The sequence below is a fragment of the Ictidomys tridecemlineatus genome, chromosome 4, assembly GCF_052094955.1.
Source record: "Ictidomys tridecemlineatus isolate mIctTri1 chromosome 4, mIctTri1.hap1, whole genome shotgun sequence".
In the NCBI taxonomy this organism is placed as follows: Eukaryota; Metazoa; Chordata; class Mammalia; order Rodentia; family Sciuridae; genus Ictidomys; species Ictidomys tridecemlineatus.
In genome coordinates, this window is record NC_135480.1 from 126,600,115 (window position 1) to 126,616,210 (window position 16,096).

The 16,096-nt window shown below is 38.5% G+C and overlaps 2 protein-coding genes across 10 annotated transcripts in view; one reads left to right on the forward strand and one right to left on the reverse strand.

Annotated features, from left to right (window-relative positions):
- The window catches only part of LOC120889491 (uncharacterized), a 29,163-nt gene extending 21,540 nt beyond the window's left edge, over positions 1–7,623 (reverse strand). Inside the window, exons 1-4 of the mRNA XM_078044963.1 lie at positions 7,503–7,623; positions 6,693–6,944; positions 6,141–6,549; positions 1,915–2,067 (exon numbers count right to left, since the gene is read on the reverse strand). Coding sequence (XP_077901089.1) covers positions 1,915–2,067; positions 6,141–6,549; positions 6,693–6,944; positions 7,503–7,623 — 935 coding nt within the window. The remainder of the gene's footprint in view (positions 1–1,914; positions 2,068–6,140; positions 6,550–6,692; positions 6,945–7,502) is intronic.
- Tut7 (terminal uridylyl transferase 7) overlaps positions 6,336–16,096 on the forward strand; it is a 59,403-nt gene continuing 49,642 nt past the window's right edge. For 7 of the 9 annotated variants that reach the window (XM_013363833.4, XM_040285593.2, XM_040285592.2 and 4 more), the window contains exons 1-5: positions 6,336–6,477; positions 7,591–8,141; positions 13,831–14,012; positions 14,722–14,838; positions 15,338–15,515. In XM_013363833.4, the coding sequence (XP_013219287.1) occupies positions 7,622–8,141; positions 13,831–14,012; positions 14,722–14,838; positions 15,338–15,515 (997 nt within the window). In that variant the 5' untranslated portion in view covers positions 6,336–6,477; positions 7,591–7,621. Of the gene's footprint in view, positions 6,588–6,695; positions 6,848–7,590; positions 8,142–13,830; positions 14,013–14,721; positions 14,839–15,337; positions 15,516–16,096 lie in introns of those variants that run through there. The other 2 variants (XM_040285589.2, XM_040285590.2) reach the window with 2 other exon arrangements.

Below are 16,096 nucleotides of genomic sequence, written 5' to 3' on the forward strand. Positions count from 1 at the left end.
TGTTCAAAAGATTTATTTTGTTGTTGTTGTAAAGATTACTATGATCTCAAAACAAACAAGGGATGTGATACTTAAGTAAAAGTTTGGGCAAACTGTAAAAGTTATTTAGGCTTGTAAAAGAGTTAAAAAAAACTTGTATGTAATTGAGTTGATAGATGGATCTTTCTAGAAGCTATAGGATACCAAAGATAGTCTAGTGTTCATTTTGTATTTTCCTTATAAAAGTATATAACTATTGCCTTTTAATATTTTACAGAAGTTCTACTTCGAACAGAACAACCATAATGAATTTAAGACAATAAGTTATCACCTAAAGAACAGACAGATTGCAATGCTGCTTTTCAGTACTAATACCCCAATTAAATGATAGGGTAACTATAAAAGTATAACCCATATTTTCCACTTTTAATATTGGTGAAACTGGCCTGCTGGATGTTCAAAACCAAAAAGTTGGGAGACCGAAGTCAAGGAAGTAAAAGGGCCAAGGAAAAAGCAGCCAATTTTCTGGCCCTTGCTCTCTCAGATCAGCAAGGAGCCAGAGGATGACAGAACCCCTCTAAGGACCCTGCAACTTCAAGGAGTCACCCAGCCTCCTCATCAGGGGGATCAAGGAGATACTACAGAACAGGAAGCCAGCCAATCAGTGCACATTCTGCAAAGAGCGGGGTCATTGAAGAGGGAAATATCCTGATATAGTCAGTAAGACTTTGACCCATCCTAGCAGATAACACAATTGGTACAGGAAGGCTAAAAGAGGAAAGAGACTTCTCATTCTATGTTAGGGTCTGTAAACAAGTCAAGATGGCGCCTGGCATTTTGCCAGGGGGAGTGGTTTGTGAAGTAAGGCCAGTGAGCCATTAAGTGTGGAGATTCCTTATTGGTTGACTGCTGTATCTAGTTTATGTTAATTAAGATAAGCTGTGTGGAACGTATACATACCCCTCCTGTCCTACAATAAACAGCTCCCACTCTTGCTGTATCAATGTACACAAGTTGCTCGTCACTCCCCAGTTATTTTGCTGCAGCCGGACTGCGGCAATACTATGTCCCCAAGAATGATTGCTAAGGAATCCTGAGATCACTGACTCTAAGAGAAGATATGAACAAAGTGAATTTTGACCAACTTGGTCTTAAACACCTGGCAGGAGAGTATGACTGAAGTACGACTATATGTGGACATTTAAAAAGAAAGACAGCCAGGCATGGAGTCACATGCCTGTAATCCTAGCAGCTTGGGAGGCTGAGACAGGAGGATCATAATTTCAAAGCTAGCCTCAGCAATTTGTCAAGGCCCTAGGCAACTTAGTGAGACCCTGCCTCAAAATAATAAAGGGCTGGAGATATGTCTCAATAGTTAAGAGCCTCTGGGTTTAATCCCTGTTCCTAAATGCATAAATGGAAAGATAATTTTTTTTAATTTATTTTTTTAGTCTGTGGTGGTCACAACATCTTTGTCTGTATGTGGTGCTGAGGATCGAACCTGGGCCACACGCATGCCAGGCGAGCACGCTACTGCTTGAGCCACATCCCCAGCCCCGATAATTTTTTAATGTAACTCAAGATGTACACTTCTGTCAACGCTACCAAAAGTAAGTAAATCTGGAAGCTATAAAGGAAGGGTTCTTGTGTGGGAATGCCTAATAATAATGATCACGAAAGACTCAAAAGTCACAAGTTTATCCTGAGTCAATTTGAGCCTGATCTCATGGGCCTACAAATCTTCTTAACCTTCTACATAGATAAACTTGATCTGTTTTTCATTGACATGATTATGAGTTACTTGTGTATGGTTTTCAGAGACTGGCAGAAATACTAATTGCTTTTGTGTTAATTGTTCACCCAAACATACTTTGAAGTCTTTATTATTGTCCTAGCATGATCCCTGTCCTATGTAAACTTTGTCCAGTCACTTACCAACTGCCACCATGGACCTCTGGTCTGCCCTGATGCTGAATATACACTGACACGAGTAGGGACTGCGGCGAGGTCCCGCGATTGCTCCCGGGTGGTTCTGGAGTCAGGATGGCCCCTGCCCCAGGTAACCGCTCCCAGCCGACAATCCGTGTCCTGAAGAAAGAAGCCGCTGCACATGGGATGCCTTTTCGAATGCTCGGTTTATTCACGCCAGGTTCATCACATCACACGAGGCACAGGAACAGAGACTGGCGGGGTTCAGTTCGCTCGATGTTGACCCACGGACATCGTGGATCTGAACTGGCCAAAGAGCTCAGCCTTCCTGGCCTTTAAATACTATAGTTGTTTACAACACTTCAAACCAAAAACATGTTTATGTCGTAACTTCTATCTCTTATCCTATCTTAACAGATTGTGTCTATATTGCATCACATCTTGCTTACATCTTGCTTATCTAAACTATCACACTTGTTTGTGCTAAAATACATCAAAATATGTTTAACCTTATATCCTTATCTATTTCACACATTTTTCTAGCTTAGGCACCTTTCTTCATCAAAACATGTTTACTTCAAACTCTCCTGTCATACACTTAACTGTCCCACCTGATAGAGAACAAGAACTTCAGGTCACTTCCCCCAAATTCACACAGAAAGTAGCTCAGAGATGTCACTGCCATAAAAAGGGAATTGTAGAAAGTGACAGTAAGGGCCAGGCAAGGTGGCACAGACCTATAATCCCAGCATCTCAGGAGGCCAGACAGGAGGATCATGAGTTCAAAGCTAGCATCAGCAATGGCAAGGTGCTAAGCAATTCAGTGAGATCCTATCACTAAATAAAATACAAAATAAGGAAATGTAACAGTGGTTCATTTTATGCTCTACCACTGCAACTTATTTTTTTCCCATGATAGGTAAATATTTAATCTTAAAAAAAACCTGTTAGCTTATTTTCCTAAGTGGTTGCACCATTTCATGATTGCAACTTATTTTTAAAAGGAACATGTTTCTTCCCCTTTCTCAGTCACTTCTCCTCCCTAATCTCTTCCCAACCCTAATCTTGGAAAGGCAGGGAGGGGCACAGGATGGGACAAGATTATCTTTCTTCCACTTTTGCAGTTATCTGTCCTTGAGCACACACCCACCACAGGAACAAAGTAATTCAGACTTGCGGATGGCACCAAAAAATACAAGAAATGACTCTCTCTCAAATTAACAAGTGAATTACACATGGAAAGTAGCCTTTGATTCAGTTCTTTAAAAACCCCTGTTCCCCTAGATGGGCAGAACCACAGCCTCTGGGACAGGAGTCCTGGTATTTCTCCTCTGCTTGCAAAGCAATAAAAATGTTTTCCTTTTTCTCAAAACTGTGTCCTTTTTATTGAACTGGCATTGGGGACAATGATCATGCTTTTGGTAACAACAGTATCGCTACCTCCCAACCAGAGAACAACCTCTGTCCCCACATTTCTACTATAAATTGTTGAAAATATTTGTAGAACAAGAAGCTATTATTCTGAGAAACTCAATCCTCCTTTCAATGACATCAAAGAAAATTCCAAACTTTTCAACTGGATTTAAGGATTTCCACTGGCCAATTTAAATTACTCTTACAGTATAAAAGGTCACAAGAAAGTAACTCTACTGCCAGTGTTTCAATTAGTATTATATCCTCAAGATGAATCTTAAAATCAGCTAATTTATAATATGAGAAGTTACACTTTGGACAAAGCATTGAAGAAAATGCAAATATGAACTATTCTAAATCCTTAAAAAGATGTTTGCTATTTTGGTTCCCTAGAATTCAGAAATCAAGATGGACTTACCTAAACCAGTTCTTTCGAATAGGAAGTACTAACCTGACTGGTAATGCTATTTTCCCATAATACAATCATGTATCGCCACGCTCCCTTCCTACTCTATGCTAAATGCTACTTGCCTGCTGGTCAAAAAGATTATTAGTTTTATTCCCATGAATTTTCAAAACCAAAACATTTGGGGGGGGGTTGATTTGTTTTGTTTTTTGGTACTAGGGATTAAACTCGGGGGCATTCAATCACTGACTGTATCCCCAGCCCTATTTTGTATTTTATTTAGAGACAGGGTCTCATTGAATTGTTTACTGCCTCGCTTTTGCTGATGCTGGCTTTGAACTTGTCATCCTCCAGCCTCAGCCTCCTGAGCTGCTGGGATTACAAGTGTGTGCCAATATGCAGTCCCAAAACATCTAAATAAAGAATTGCAGCAAAGTTGTAGGAATGTGCCTAAAATCACCATAGTATAGTCACCTAGTTAAGAACAGACATCTCAGGATAATCTGAGTTTGGATTCCAGTTGTGCTATTTACTTCACCATTAAGTGCTAATTTCCCCATCTTTATTTATTAATTATACTGAGGAAAGCAAAAATAATCAGAGACCAGATCTCAATGGAAAGCAAGCTTTCTTTATTAAGCAACAGAATGGCACATTTTTTCAGAAGAAAAAAATGGCAAATGATTATAGGAGGGGTCTAATTTCTTTTTTTTTACAGGGCTTGATTAAGTTTTGATTCATAAAAATGAGATTTGAAAGCCAAGGTGGCACAGGTATGTAATCCCAGCAGCTTGGGAGGATGAGATAGGATCAGGAGTTCAAAGTCAGCTCAACAATTTAGCGAGACCTTAAGCAACTCAGTTAGATCCTGTCTCTAAATAATATACAAAATAGGGCTGAAGATGTGGCTCAGTGACGGAATGCCCCAGAGTTCAATCCCTAGTATCCACCCGCCTCCAAAAAATAAGATTTGAATCATTTGTTGCTAGGAAAGGGTGAATGAATGTCCAGAGCTCAGAGATCATTGTTTGCTCCCCCAAACAAACTGTCCTCCTTTCTCCTTGAGGGTTATATTTCATATCCTTCACACTCTACCCCAACTATATCCTCTGCCCTTTTTGACAGGTCTTGCTAAATTGTTGAGGCTGGCCTCCAACTTGATTCTCTTGCCTCAGCCTCCAATGTTTCTAGGATTACAGGCATGCCCCACCCCACTCAGAAGTTTCCCCATCTTTAAAGTGGGAATAATGATATTTTCTTAATGCAGTTGTTGTGAGGATGATTAAATGAGTTAATATTTGTAAAGCTCTCAAAGATGTCTGGCAATAACCAATATTTTACCAATTTAGACTCTTGCCTCAACAGAACCTCATGGGTTTAAATTTAAAAGCTCTAGAAAAATGGACAAATAAGCTGTCCTATTTTCCCAGCACTCCCTAATTTTATTAATTTTTATTTTTTTTAAAACACTCAGAACATCCCAGGTAGCAAGGAGGATAATACCAATGTTTTTTTTTTTGGGGGGGGGGAGGGGGAGTGGAAGCAATCCTTAGTTGTTTGCTAGTTCAAGGTGTACATTCTTCAGTTCAAAAATCTGAATTTGAACTAGTCCTGAGGCAGAGGCCTGTGAATCCCAGCCATTCAGGAGGCCAAAGCAGGAGGATCGCCAGGTTTGAAGGCTGGCTGGGCCATTTAGCAGAAGTGGGTCAAAAAAAAAAAAATTGCTGGGTATGTAGCTCAACAGTGGTATGCATCCCTGGGTTCAATTCCCAGTATCAAAAAAAAAAAAAAAAAAAGTTTGAATTTGACCCTCCCTGATCATCCTTTCCCACCACACATACTTTTCAAAACGACTTTTAATAGGTGTATAATTGTACAGAAGAGTGGGTTTCACTGTGGAATATTCATACATAGATATAACTTGATCACTTTCACTCTCTAAAAATGACTCTTAAAAGTAAACCATGCCGGGCTATCTTTCTTTTTAAATGTCCACATATGGTCGTGCTTTGGCCATACTCTCCCGCCAGGTGTTTAAGACCAAGTTCGTCAAAATTCACTTTGTTCTTATCTTCTCTTAGGGTCACAACCTTAGGAATGAGCAGAGCATTCCCCTGGGCTACATTAAACTGTGGGTGAACATTAGATGCTTAAACTGACCTTTCTACCAGGTCCGCAATTAAGACCTCACGGAAACGTCACTCTGAATTATCAGGAAAATAGGAACAGAAAGAAGCTGGCTCAATTTCCCCCAGAAGCCACTGAGTAGCATCCAGGGGCAAAGCTGAGTCCCCCAGTGCCTACTCCCCTCAGATCGCAGGAGACTGGGCTCCCCTTGCTTCCCCCACCCTGCCCCGAGCTTTTAGCGCCCACAATCAAGAGGGGAACCCGGGGAGCCCCGGGCACTGCTCACCGGAGAAGGCCCTGCCCGCGCGCCGGGGTAGAGGGCGAACAACCCGCGGGCGCCGAGGGGCGTAACCGGGCTGGCCTTGACAACCCATACCCGGGGGCAGAGCGCCGTGGCGACGGTGGGCGGCCCGGCAGCTGGGCGACGGCGGGCGGGGCGGAGGGCGGCCCTCCAGGCGCTGCGCGCGTTTCCGGCGTGCGCGGCGGAGCGCCGGGGCGGGGGCACAGCCGGCTCCCAATCGCGCACAATGAGACAGCGCTGAGCGCCGGAAGTGGGACCGAAGGAAAACTCGGAGAGGGAGCCCAGCCGGGACAGGAAGAGGCGGGGGACCGCGGCGGAGGTGGTGAGTGCTCTGGGGCGCCTTCTCCCTGTGTCCCTCCTAGACTCGCCTCCGGGCTGGGTCTCTCGTGGGTTCCTTAGTCTCCAAAGTAGAGGTCGGGCCTGGCCCCATAGGTACGTTGGCTCCATCCTGAGGCGGCCTCCTAGTCCAGTTTCGGTGTCTAGGGATCCTCCAGGCCGGCTAGAACTGAGCTCTGGGGTTCGATTCCGCCTTTTCACTTTGTGTCAGACTCTGCGAGGGTGGGAGAAGGGATTTGGGTCGAGACACTCGGCCCCGGCCCCCTGGTGGCTGGGGGGATCCCGGAATCCCATCGAAGTGGCGGGTCACTTCCTGCTTCCTGGTCCCCAGGGTGGCTTCGTGGCCGGGACTGCGGGTACGCCTCCTCCTTTTACATTTCGGACGGTCAGGGGTGGAAACTGAGGCAGACCGGGGTGGGGCAGTCAAGACAGGAATCGAAAAGGCGTGGCATTCTTTAGAGAATTGCAGTTAGTGACAAAACCAAACTTGTTTAGTATTGAAGAATGAGAAATGGGGCGGTTCGCTGGAGTTGTCCATTGGTCAGAAACCCAGCCCCTTTCATTAGTCCGGAGCCCAGCCCCTCTGTAGCCCAAGAGATCAAAGCCGGTCTGTTCTGAAATGTGATGAAGCAACTAGAGTGGAGTTGAGAGGAAATGTAGTCTGTTTACATAAAGTTTTGGTTACTTTGTGTAACACTTTAAAGTAATTGCCAACTTAAAAAAATAGACTTTCAGCAGTATTGGCTTGGGATGAGGTTTACTTTTGAAGTTTTCTTTGAAGAGAGGCGCTTTTGTGTATAAGTAAAGCTTAACAATGTGATATAACGTTTTACTATAATAGTTTTCCGGATTAGAGGAGCTTTTTCTTATTCACAGATTTAGACTTCATAATAAATACTAGGTACGAATCCCATGATTGTATGTCTCCTGACTTCTAATGCAGTGCACTGATTATTAGGAATGTGATAGAAATTTAACTAAAAGAAAAAAAAGGAAAGGTTTCTTACACACTTTTGGGCATCAATATGATATGGCATTTTGTGTACTTGGTATCATATCTTGTTATATTTAGTTGTTTTCCCGAAATGCCTTCTTTCAGGTGCAAAGAAAGAAAATTGAAGTCAAAGACCATGGGAGATGCAGCAAAACCTTATATTGTGAAGCGCAGTAAAGACCGAGGACCTGTCGATGATGATGATTTCAGAAGGGGTCACCCCCAACAAGATTATTTAATAATGGATGATTATGCTAAAGGCCATAGCAGTAAAATGGAAAAAGGCCTTCCGAAAAAAAAGCTAACTCCTGGGAACTATGGGAATACCCCGAGAAAAGGATCATATGCTGTTTCCAGCAATCCATATGCATTTAAAAACCCAATTTACAGTCAACCCACTTGGATGAATGACAACCACAAAGATCAAAATAAGAGGTGGCTATCTGATGAACTTGCTGGTAATTCAGACAATTGGAGAGAGTTTAAACCTGGACCTAGAATTCCTATCATAAGCAGACCAAGGAAAGATGCCTTTCAAGAAAGTGAAGATGGTTACAGGTGGCAAGATGGAAGAGGCTGCAGAACTGTAAGAAGACTGTTTCATAAAGACCTAACAAGTCTAGAGACCATGTCAGAAATGGAAGCAGGAAGTCCTGGTAATGTATTCCAACTTGTAAGGTTATAGCCCCAAAGTCAACAATGTCTTATTCTTTTTCATCCAAATAAGTTTTATTTTCAGCAGTGAATTTCCAGTTTTTCATAGTATATGTTTTCGGAAGTGTTCATTTATTTAATGTGATTATTTTAAGGTTTATAATCATGACATTTGGGCACCTCTAACATATTTCATATATTGGTCCTTTTAAAAGTTTACCTCACTGGGAGTGGTGGCACATGCCTGCTAATTCCAGCAATTTGGTAGACTAAGGTAGGAGGATTGCAGGTTCAAGGCTACCTTTAGCAACTTAGCTCTCTCAAAATAGAAAAACTTTTTAAAAAGGGCTAAGGATGTAGCTCAGCGGTGAAACACCTCTGGGTTCAATCCCCCCCCCATACCAAAAAAAAATTTTACCTCAAGGCTTATTTTACTTTAGTGAACATATTTTCATACAGTAAAAAATATGTTTTTTTTTATAGAAGAGGGTATCATATCCCCCTAGGGACCATAGCATAATTTCTAAGTGGTATTATGTATTTTCAAAATTATGTTTATAATTTTGTATTTAGGGCTGGGATTGTGGCTCAGAGCTAGAGTGCTCGCCTAGCACATGCGAGGCCCTGGGTTTGATTCTCAGCACCACATAAAAATAAATAAAATAAAGATATTGTGTCCAACTACAACTAAAAAATTTTTTAAGAATTGTATTTAAATAATGAACATGTCCATTATATAAGTGACAGTATAAAAGTAAAACAAAAAAGATTCAATGTGAAAACATAATATAGACTGACTATATTGCCTGCCAAAAGAAGGATTTGTCTTTTGGGTGAAGTATCAATCTCCAGAGGAAAACAACCTATGATTTTTGTTTTTCAAGAGCTGTCAGGTGCAGTTAGTTGCATGCATCTGTTTTCCCAGCCCTGAGGAGACGGAGGATCACTTGAACCTAAGAATTGGAGGCCAGTCTGGGAATTCAGCAAGTCACCATCTTGGGGGAACTAGGGGTGTAGCTCAGTGGTAGAACACTTACCTAGGTTGTGCAAGGCCATGGAGAGGTAGAGGTGGGAGGGTAAGCATGGCAACAGAGATTGGGAAACATGAGTTTAGAAAGTCAGAATACAGAAAAAAGCTTTGCTGTTTGCTTTCAGTAAATAAAAACCCATTTCTAAGTGCCTTCACATGCTTGATAATAATTATCTCAGAGTGGTTATTTATACTTTCTTCTGAAAGGTTCAAGGTAGATAATGTCCATGTAGCAATGATTTCTATAATCAGGAAGGTTATTTTTATCTAATGGATATATTCACTGAGGGTGAGGGGAAGTCATAAATTGGATGGGAAAAATGAAACAGTAGTATTTAGTGTGAAAATTATACTTGGAAAAATGGGCTTTTATGTTTATTGGCTGAAAGTCTTTTGTAGTGACCATATAGAATGAATTGTAAACTATCCAAATCAAATTTTTTAAAAATATTTTTTAAACTTTTTTTTTTTAAATTTAAATGTATTCAGGCAAATGTGGGTACTTTTCTAAGTCTCCAGAAGCCTCTTTCTTCATGTTGTCTCAGTAGCCAGTTCATATATGTGTTACTTGCAAGGCACTTGAATTTGAGACTCATGCATATAGAATGCTTAAAAAGGAAAAGCTCTTTTTGTTTTTTAATCATTAGACAGTCTTAGAACAAAGTGAAAATCTCAAGCACTTGTTAATATTAAATGGGGGGAAAGGAAAAAGGAAAGTTAAAATTAATGCTAACATCAAGGAGCAGAAACAGAATGCAAGATTATAAAAGAATTAAAATAATAGGGTAATACCTTCACATTACATGTCGTTAAGCCTAGAAAGAACTTGAAGGAATTTTCTGATGGGGCACTGTTATGATATAACAAAGATGGAATCACAATTTTACAAATTAGACAGTTGCAGTTTGGAGAGTTTAAATTTATCCACACTTGTTTATTCAAAGTGGTAGATGAGGAAGTAGAACAGTAGTGGGGACTCCGTTGCCCTGGCCATTAAGTATTCTCACTAGACCCAGAATCCAAATAGGGAAACTGAACATTTATTGATTGTTTCTTTCTTATATTGTATATTTGTATTTATTTATTGCAGTGTCCATGTGGAATGTGGACATTAAGTTTAATTATCAATGCTTGTCTTTTAGAAAAGAAAAAGTTGAAAAGCATTTTAAAATGAAGGTTTACAGATCAAAAATTTGCAGCTAGACAATACAAGATGCCATTTGGAGACCCAAAAAGCAGTTCATGTATTCTTATTTGGTGTTAGGAATAACTAAGGAAGTTGTTCAAGTTGAATAACTGTTATTCAGTTTAATATCTAAACTTTGCTCGTCATTTAAAGGATCCTAAAAAGGATCTCATTAAAGGGATCAAAATATCCTTAAATCAAAATGTGTCTTAATAGAAGGATCTTATTGAAACTGTAAGAAAATATAATGAAAATAATGTTACTTTTTTTTTAATACCATCGTTTCTGTTTATCAGTTTACATTACTATTTCTACCTCATCCCTTAAATGTCCTAGGTTGCAATTTAACATATTTGGGAAAATGCCATTAATTATTTAAGCTGGAAAATATCCACTCAGATACACATGTCCTTTGTGAATGGGCTAATGGACCATATTCAAATAAAATATGGGAAAATTCGAATACTAAATAGAGAACTCTTATTACAATAAATTTGGAATGAGCTAGATGGTCTTCCTCCATTATGGGAATTTTTTAGCAATACCCAGTTATACCTTCCAAGAATTCCTCCAATGAGATTTTGACAGTTTACACCTGCAGGCCTGTGAGACTTAGTTCAGGAGGTTATACTGCTATCAGTTTCTAGTCTGTTCTAGATGTGAGTCTGTATGTGCCTCAAAGAGATTTTGTAGTAATTTTTATTTTTCTGTTTCAAGATGAAAGGCCGAATTTCAGGATCCATCCATATTTTAATCTGTATTTCAAATCCCTTTCCTTTGACTTTGTCCCGAATCCTTGAACAGATTATTAATTCTCTTGGACTGGCATTGTCCCCATCTGTACAATGGGGAAAATATTAGTATCCGGGTCAGGATTACTGTAGGGATTAAACGAGAGCAGCACACAGAAAATGCTTGCTTTACATCTGCCACCTAATAAAATAGTAATGGTAGCTACTGTTATCATCATCTGGCAGAATTTCTGTAGCTATGCTACAGATAAAAGTAATTGGAGTTAATCATGGTCTTTGGTGAGAGATGTCAATCCTTAGAAAATGACAGCAAATAGTTATATGGGAAAGCTTTTGTCAACAACAAAAAGGAAGTTAATGAAGGAACTTGGTTACACATCAATTACTGTTGTGAATATGGGACTTTTCTAAAAAGGTGTTGCACATGTTGAAACTCTTTTTTGAGTGTTTGCCTAAGTAAGAAGTTTCTGTCATGTTCTGAACACTGAAGTCAAATGTATTTATTTAGAAAAAGATACTAATAAAATAAATAAATAAAGATAAAACTAATAATAATTAAATGAGAATGAACACATTTCTAAGTTAAGAGATGGTCATCTCAAAAATTTATTAAGACAATAAGTACTACTGGCTTTAAAACTTTGTGATAATTGGGGGAAGAAGTATTGAGGTAGCCTGATGAGTTCCTAGTCAAATGCTATTAATATTTTGATGTTTTATTTGCTCAGTCTTTTTTTTTTTTTTTTTTTTTTTTAAGAATTAAGCCCAGGAAATCGCCAGCACCACCAAAAAAAGAAAAAGAATTGAACCCAGGGTCACTTTACCACTGAGCTGCATCCCCAACCCATTTATTGGTTGATTGATTGACAGGGTTTCACAGAGTTGCTAAGGCTAGCCTTGAACTTGGGATCCCCCTGTCTTAGCCTCCCAAATTGCTGGGATTTTAGGCATTAGCCATAGTGCCCTGCGGCTCAGTCCATTTTGATTTTTTAAGTGCATTTTTCCCTAATAAGTTTTTAAAAAACTTTCACTTATTATAGAAACTTTTTGTCAAATTTCATTACATTCATCTCATGTGTATTGAGCATATTGCTTACTATTTGTGTGTTAGAGTTCTTAGCTATAGTTTTGTGTGTTTTTCCATGCTGTGGATTGAACCCATGGCCTCATGCATACTAGGCAGGTGCTCTACCACTGAGCTACATTCCCCAGCCTCAAAATAGCCTTTTTGAAAACTGGAGGTCCTATACTTCCATTGACACTGAATTTTTTTACAATTAGTTAATTCATTGTAATTTGCTACACTAGTAATGAGTTAATGAGTTCTGAAAAATTGAGAGGAATTTGCCTCATGCTGGGCAGTAGGTTTATATTTCCAAAAAGTAATTTGTATTTAAACCGTTGAACATGATTCCATCCACTTAACAGAATTTTAATTTGGAAAACAAATTTTAGTCATGTTATTAATAACTTTATTTTTCTCAACTTATTGATAGAAGTCACAGATGTACTTAAAACAGTGTTTATGGTTCAGTCTCACCACCATCTTCTCTTTCACAGGTTGAAAGTTGTAAACTTAAAAAAAAAAGAACTGATTCATTTATTCTAGAAATTATAGAAGTAACAGCAGGAGTTTATAAGCAGATAAATTTGTGCTTAGAAAAAAGCCTTTATTTTAACTACCAATTGTTTTTTCCTTTGATATGCTAGGTGTGCAGGTGGCTCAAAAAATCTAAAATGAAAGTAAAAATAAAATGGGAAATAGTTGCCCTCAGCAGATGAAATTTTATATTTCTTCCCATTTCTGGTAGACCCCAATTTTATGTCTTGAAAGGCTTAATTTACAACTAAATGATTTTTTTTTCACTGCTCATAAGGATTTCTGAATTCTTGAGATGTATACAGTAGTATCCATTTCACATTATTAAGATTGGTCACTTAAAAAATAAAAGCAAACGTGGGAAGTTTTCATTACTACAGATGTACTAACAAGTATAATAAAATATTAGGTATAATGTAGATTATATATGTTAATATATAAAAGTCTATTAGAAAATTCTAATATATGGAATATATTAGAATTACATATATACTTGCCATCAGAGGATGATTTTTACTCTTGATTTAGAATGCTCAGCAGCATATCAGGAAGGAAGAAAATCAAATTGTATTATCAAAGCAGAATTCTTTCCTTTTTTTTTTTTTGTGCCAGGGATTGAACTGAGGGGATTCAACCACTAAGCCACATCCCCAGCCCTATCTTGTATTTTATTTAGAGACAGGGTTTTACTGAGTTGCTTAGCGCCTTGCTAAGTTGCTGAGGCTGGCTTCCTGCGTCAGCCTCCAGAGCCGAGCCATTGGGATTACAGGCGTGTGCCACTATGCCTGGATAAATTTTTTTTTTCCTTCTTGTTTCTTCTTTTTATTGTTAGTGCACTTAATTAATATTAAGGTTTGTTTTGACATATTTATAAAAACGTATGACAGTTTTCATCATTCCAGCAAAATTCCTTTGAAGTTATGGTATTTCTGTGGATTGGTATATCACAGTGATTAGTGATTATTCAAACATTTTGTCCATGGAGATCCACCTTTCCCTTTGCTCTGTGTTCAGATGTCATTTATTCTCTCATGCCATTTAATTAATAAATAGGAAAATTCTGCTTTTTATCCAGGAGAGGTATAATTCAATATTGCCAATAATATTTTCCCCCTAACTTAAGAAAACAAGAAGCAGCGGTCCAGACCCAGGAAACCACGGAGGACTAGAAATGAGGAAAATGAACAGGATGGAGAGTTGGAAGGACCTGTGATTGACGAGTCTGTGCTTTCGACAAAGGAGCTACTGGGCTTACAGCAGGCTGAGGAGCGTTTGAGGAGAGACTGCATTGACAGGCTAAAAAGGGTAACAGCTATGAGCATGTATTTGCTAATAAAAATCCTTGTTCTGGTTTAAACTGTGTTAGTAATTGGAAATACCAGCTGTGGTGAATTTGGTACCCTACTTTTTTAAGGTTAAAATAACAAGTGTTTATTTTTAACAGGCATATTATTCTGAAAATATACTAATGAACTTGCCATACCATGAAACCTCCTCCCTTAAATCTCTCCTTCCTCAGCCCCATCCTGTAAGAAATACTTTAGGATCTGGCTTCTCCTCTAATCACCTGCTAACTTCTCTAGGTAGTCTTCTTTTGTCCTGAGGAATCTTTTGGGATAATTATTGTACCCTGTTGTGGCACTTTGCATTGTCAAAAAGTTCCCCTTGTAATTCAGTGATTTTATTTCCTTCTGGGGGTTAAAACTTTTTTTCACATGTTCTGAAGTCCTAGGATGTGCCCATCATACAAATAAGCCCACCTCCCTTTTGAGGTATACTACTTGGATTATCAGTATTTAAGTATTACACATTGAAAAGTATATTCAGTATGAGGTAATAGAATTCCAAATAGTTGCAATTGTACTTAATTAAAAATTACTATTAAGATAATGATAAAACAAGACAGTGACATAGTATCAAGTTTTTAAACTGAAGGGGAAATCATTTTTCTGGCTTATTTTTTTCCCCTGGATGTTTGGAGATATACCTTTTGATCAATCTGTTTAAATTATAGCGACCACGAAACTGCCCTACAGCAAAATACACCTGCAAACTCTGTGATGTTTTAATTGAATCCATTGCATTTGCTCATAAGCATATCAAAGAGAAGAGGCACAAGAAAAACATTAAGGTAAGTTTTATGTGACCCAAACTGTTGTTTTTACCTATCAGTTGTCATTGTCATTTTTCTTCTCCTTAAAGCTATGAATATTAATAACTTTAATTAACTTCTTGAAATTGTTTTAACCAAAATACTTTTAATTAATCAGATGTGTTTTTTGGGCAGTCTTTTGAATTTCCTTAAGTATAAAATCAGGGTATAGGAAATCACAGTTAAGACCTATATGTGTCCTTATGACAGTAATAAAAAAAATAATCAGACTGTCATTACTGGTTTTAATGTTCTTTTCTTACACTTTCTCCTTGTTCCTGCTTACTCTCTATTGTCACTGATCCAAATTATATGCATAATGTGTGTATATGTTTGTTACAATAAAGACAAACAGCTAAGATGAAAAGGAGGGCTAAAAACAGATTCCTGAAAATTCTATAGGGTGTTGTCTCAGTGAAAACATAAAAGGTAAAACCTATGTATGAGCCATTTTTAATTTGAACATTGATCCTAAAAGGAGAAGCAGGAGGAAGAGTTGCTCACTACGTTACCCCCGCCAACACCCTCCCAGATAAATGCAATTGGCATTGCCATTGACAAAGTGGTACAGGAGTTTGGCTTACACAATGAGAATTTGGAACAGAGGCTAGAAATCAAATGTATCATGGAAAATGTGTTCCAGCACAAGTTACCAGGTATTTTCTAGATTTCTTTTTTCTATTTAGCTACTTAAAAGTAACTCGTTCATATTTCAAGTAATTTTCACCTCATAAAAATTCATTTGTTATGTACTGAAGCTTTTTTCCTTAGTGAGTATGTTTGTTGTTGTTGTGTTTGGTTGTTATTTCTCCTGGCTTCTCCAAAGGTAACAGACTTTAAACAGTCATTGCCACTGTGAACCTGTTTTGATTATAAATATTATTCTGTTATAAAATTCAGTATGGTTAATTGCCCTATATTGGGGCACTGTGGGACTCTTGTATGTATTTGTTTACCTTTCCATCTGAATTGACAGAATATTTCTTAATTAAAATAGCTGGGCACAGTGGTGCAAATAATCCCAGCAGCTCAGTAGGCTGAGTCAGGAGGATCTAAAAGAGCTTTGAAAAACTAGTTTATAAATAATTTATAATGGGTTTTGTATGCTGTTCAGTTGATATTTTGAAATTATATCGATTTTTAATTTAATTTTTTGAGACAGAGGTCTCACTGAGTCACCCAAGCTCACCTTGAACTCCTAGACTCAAATGATCCTCTTGCCTCAGCCTCCTGAGTA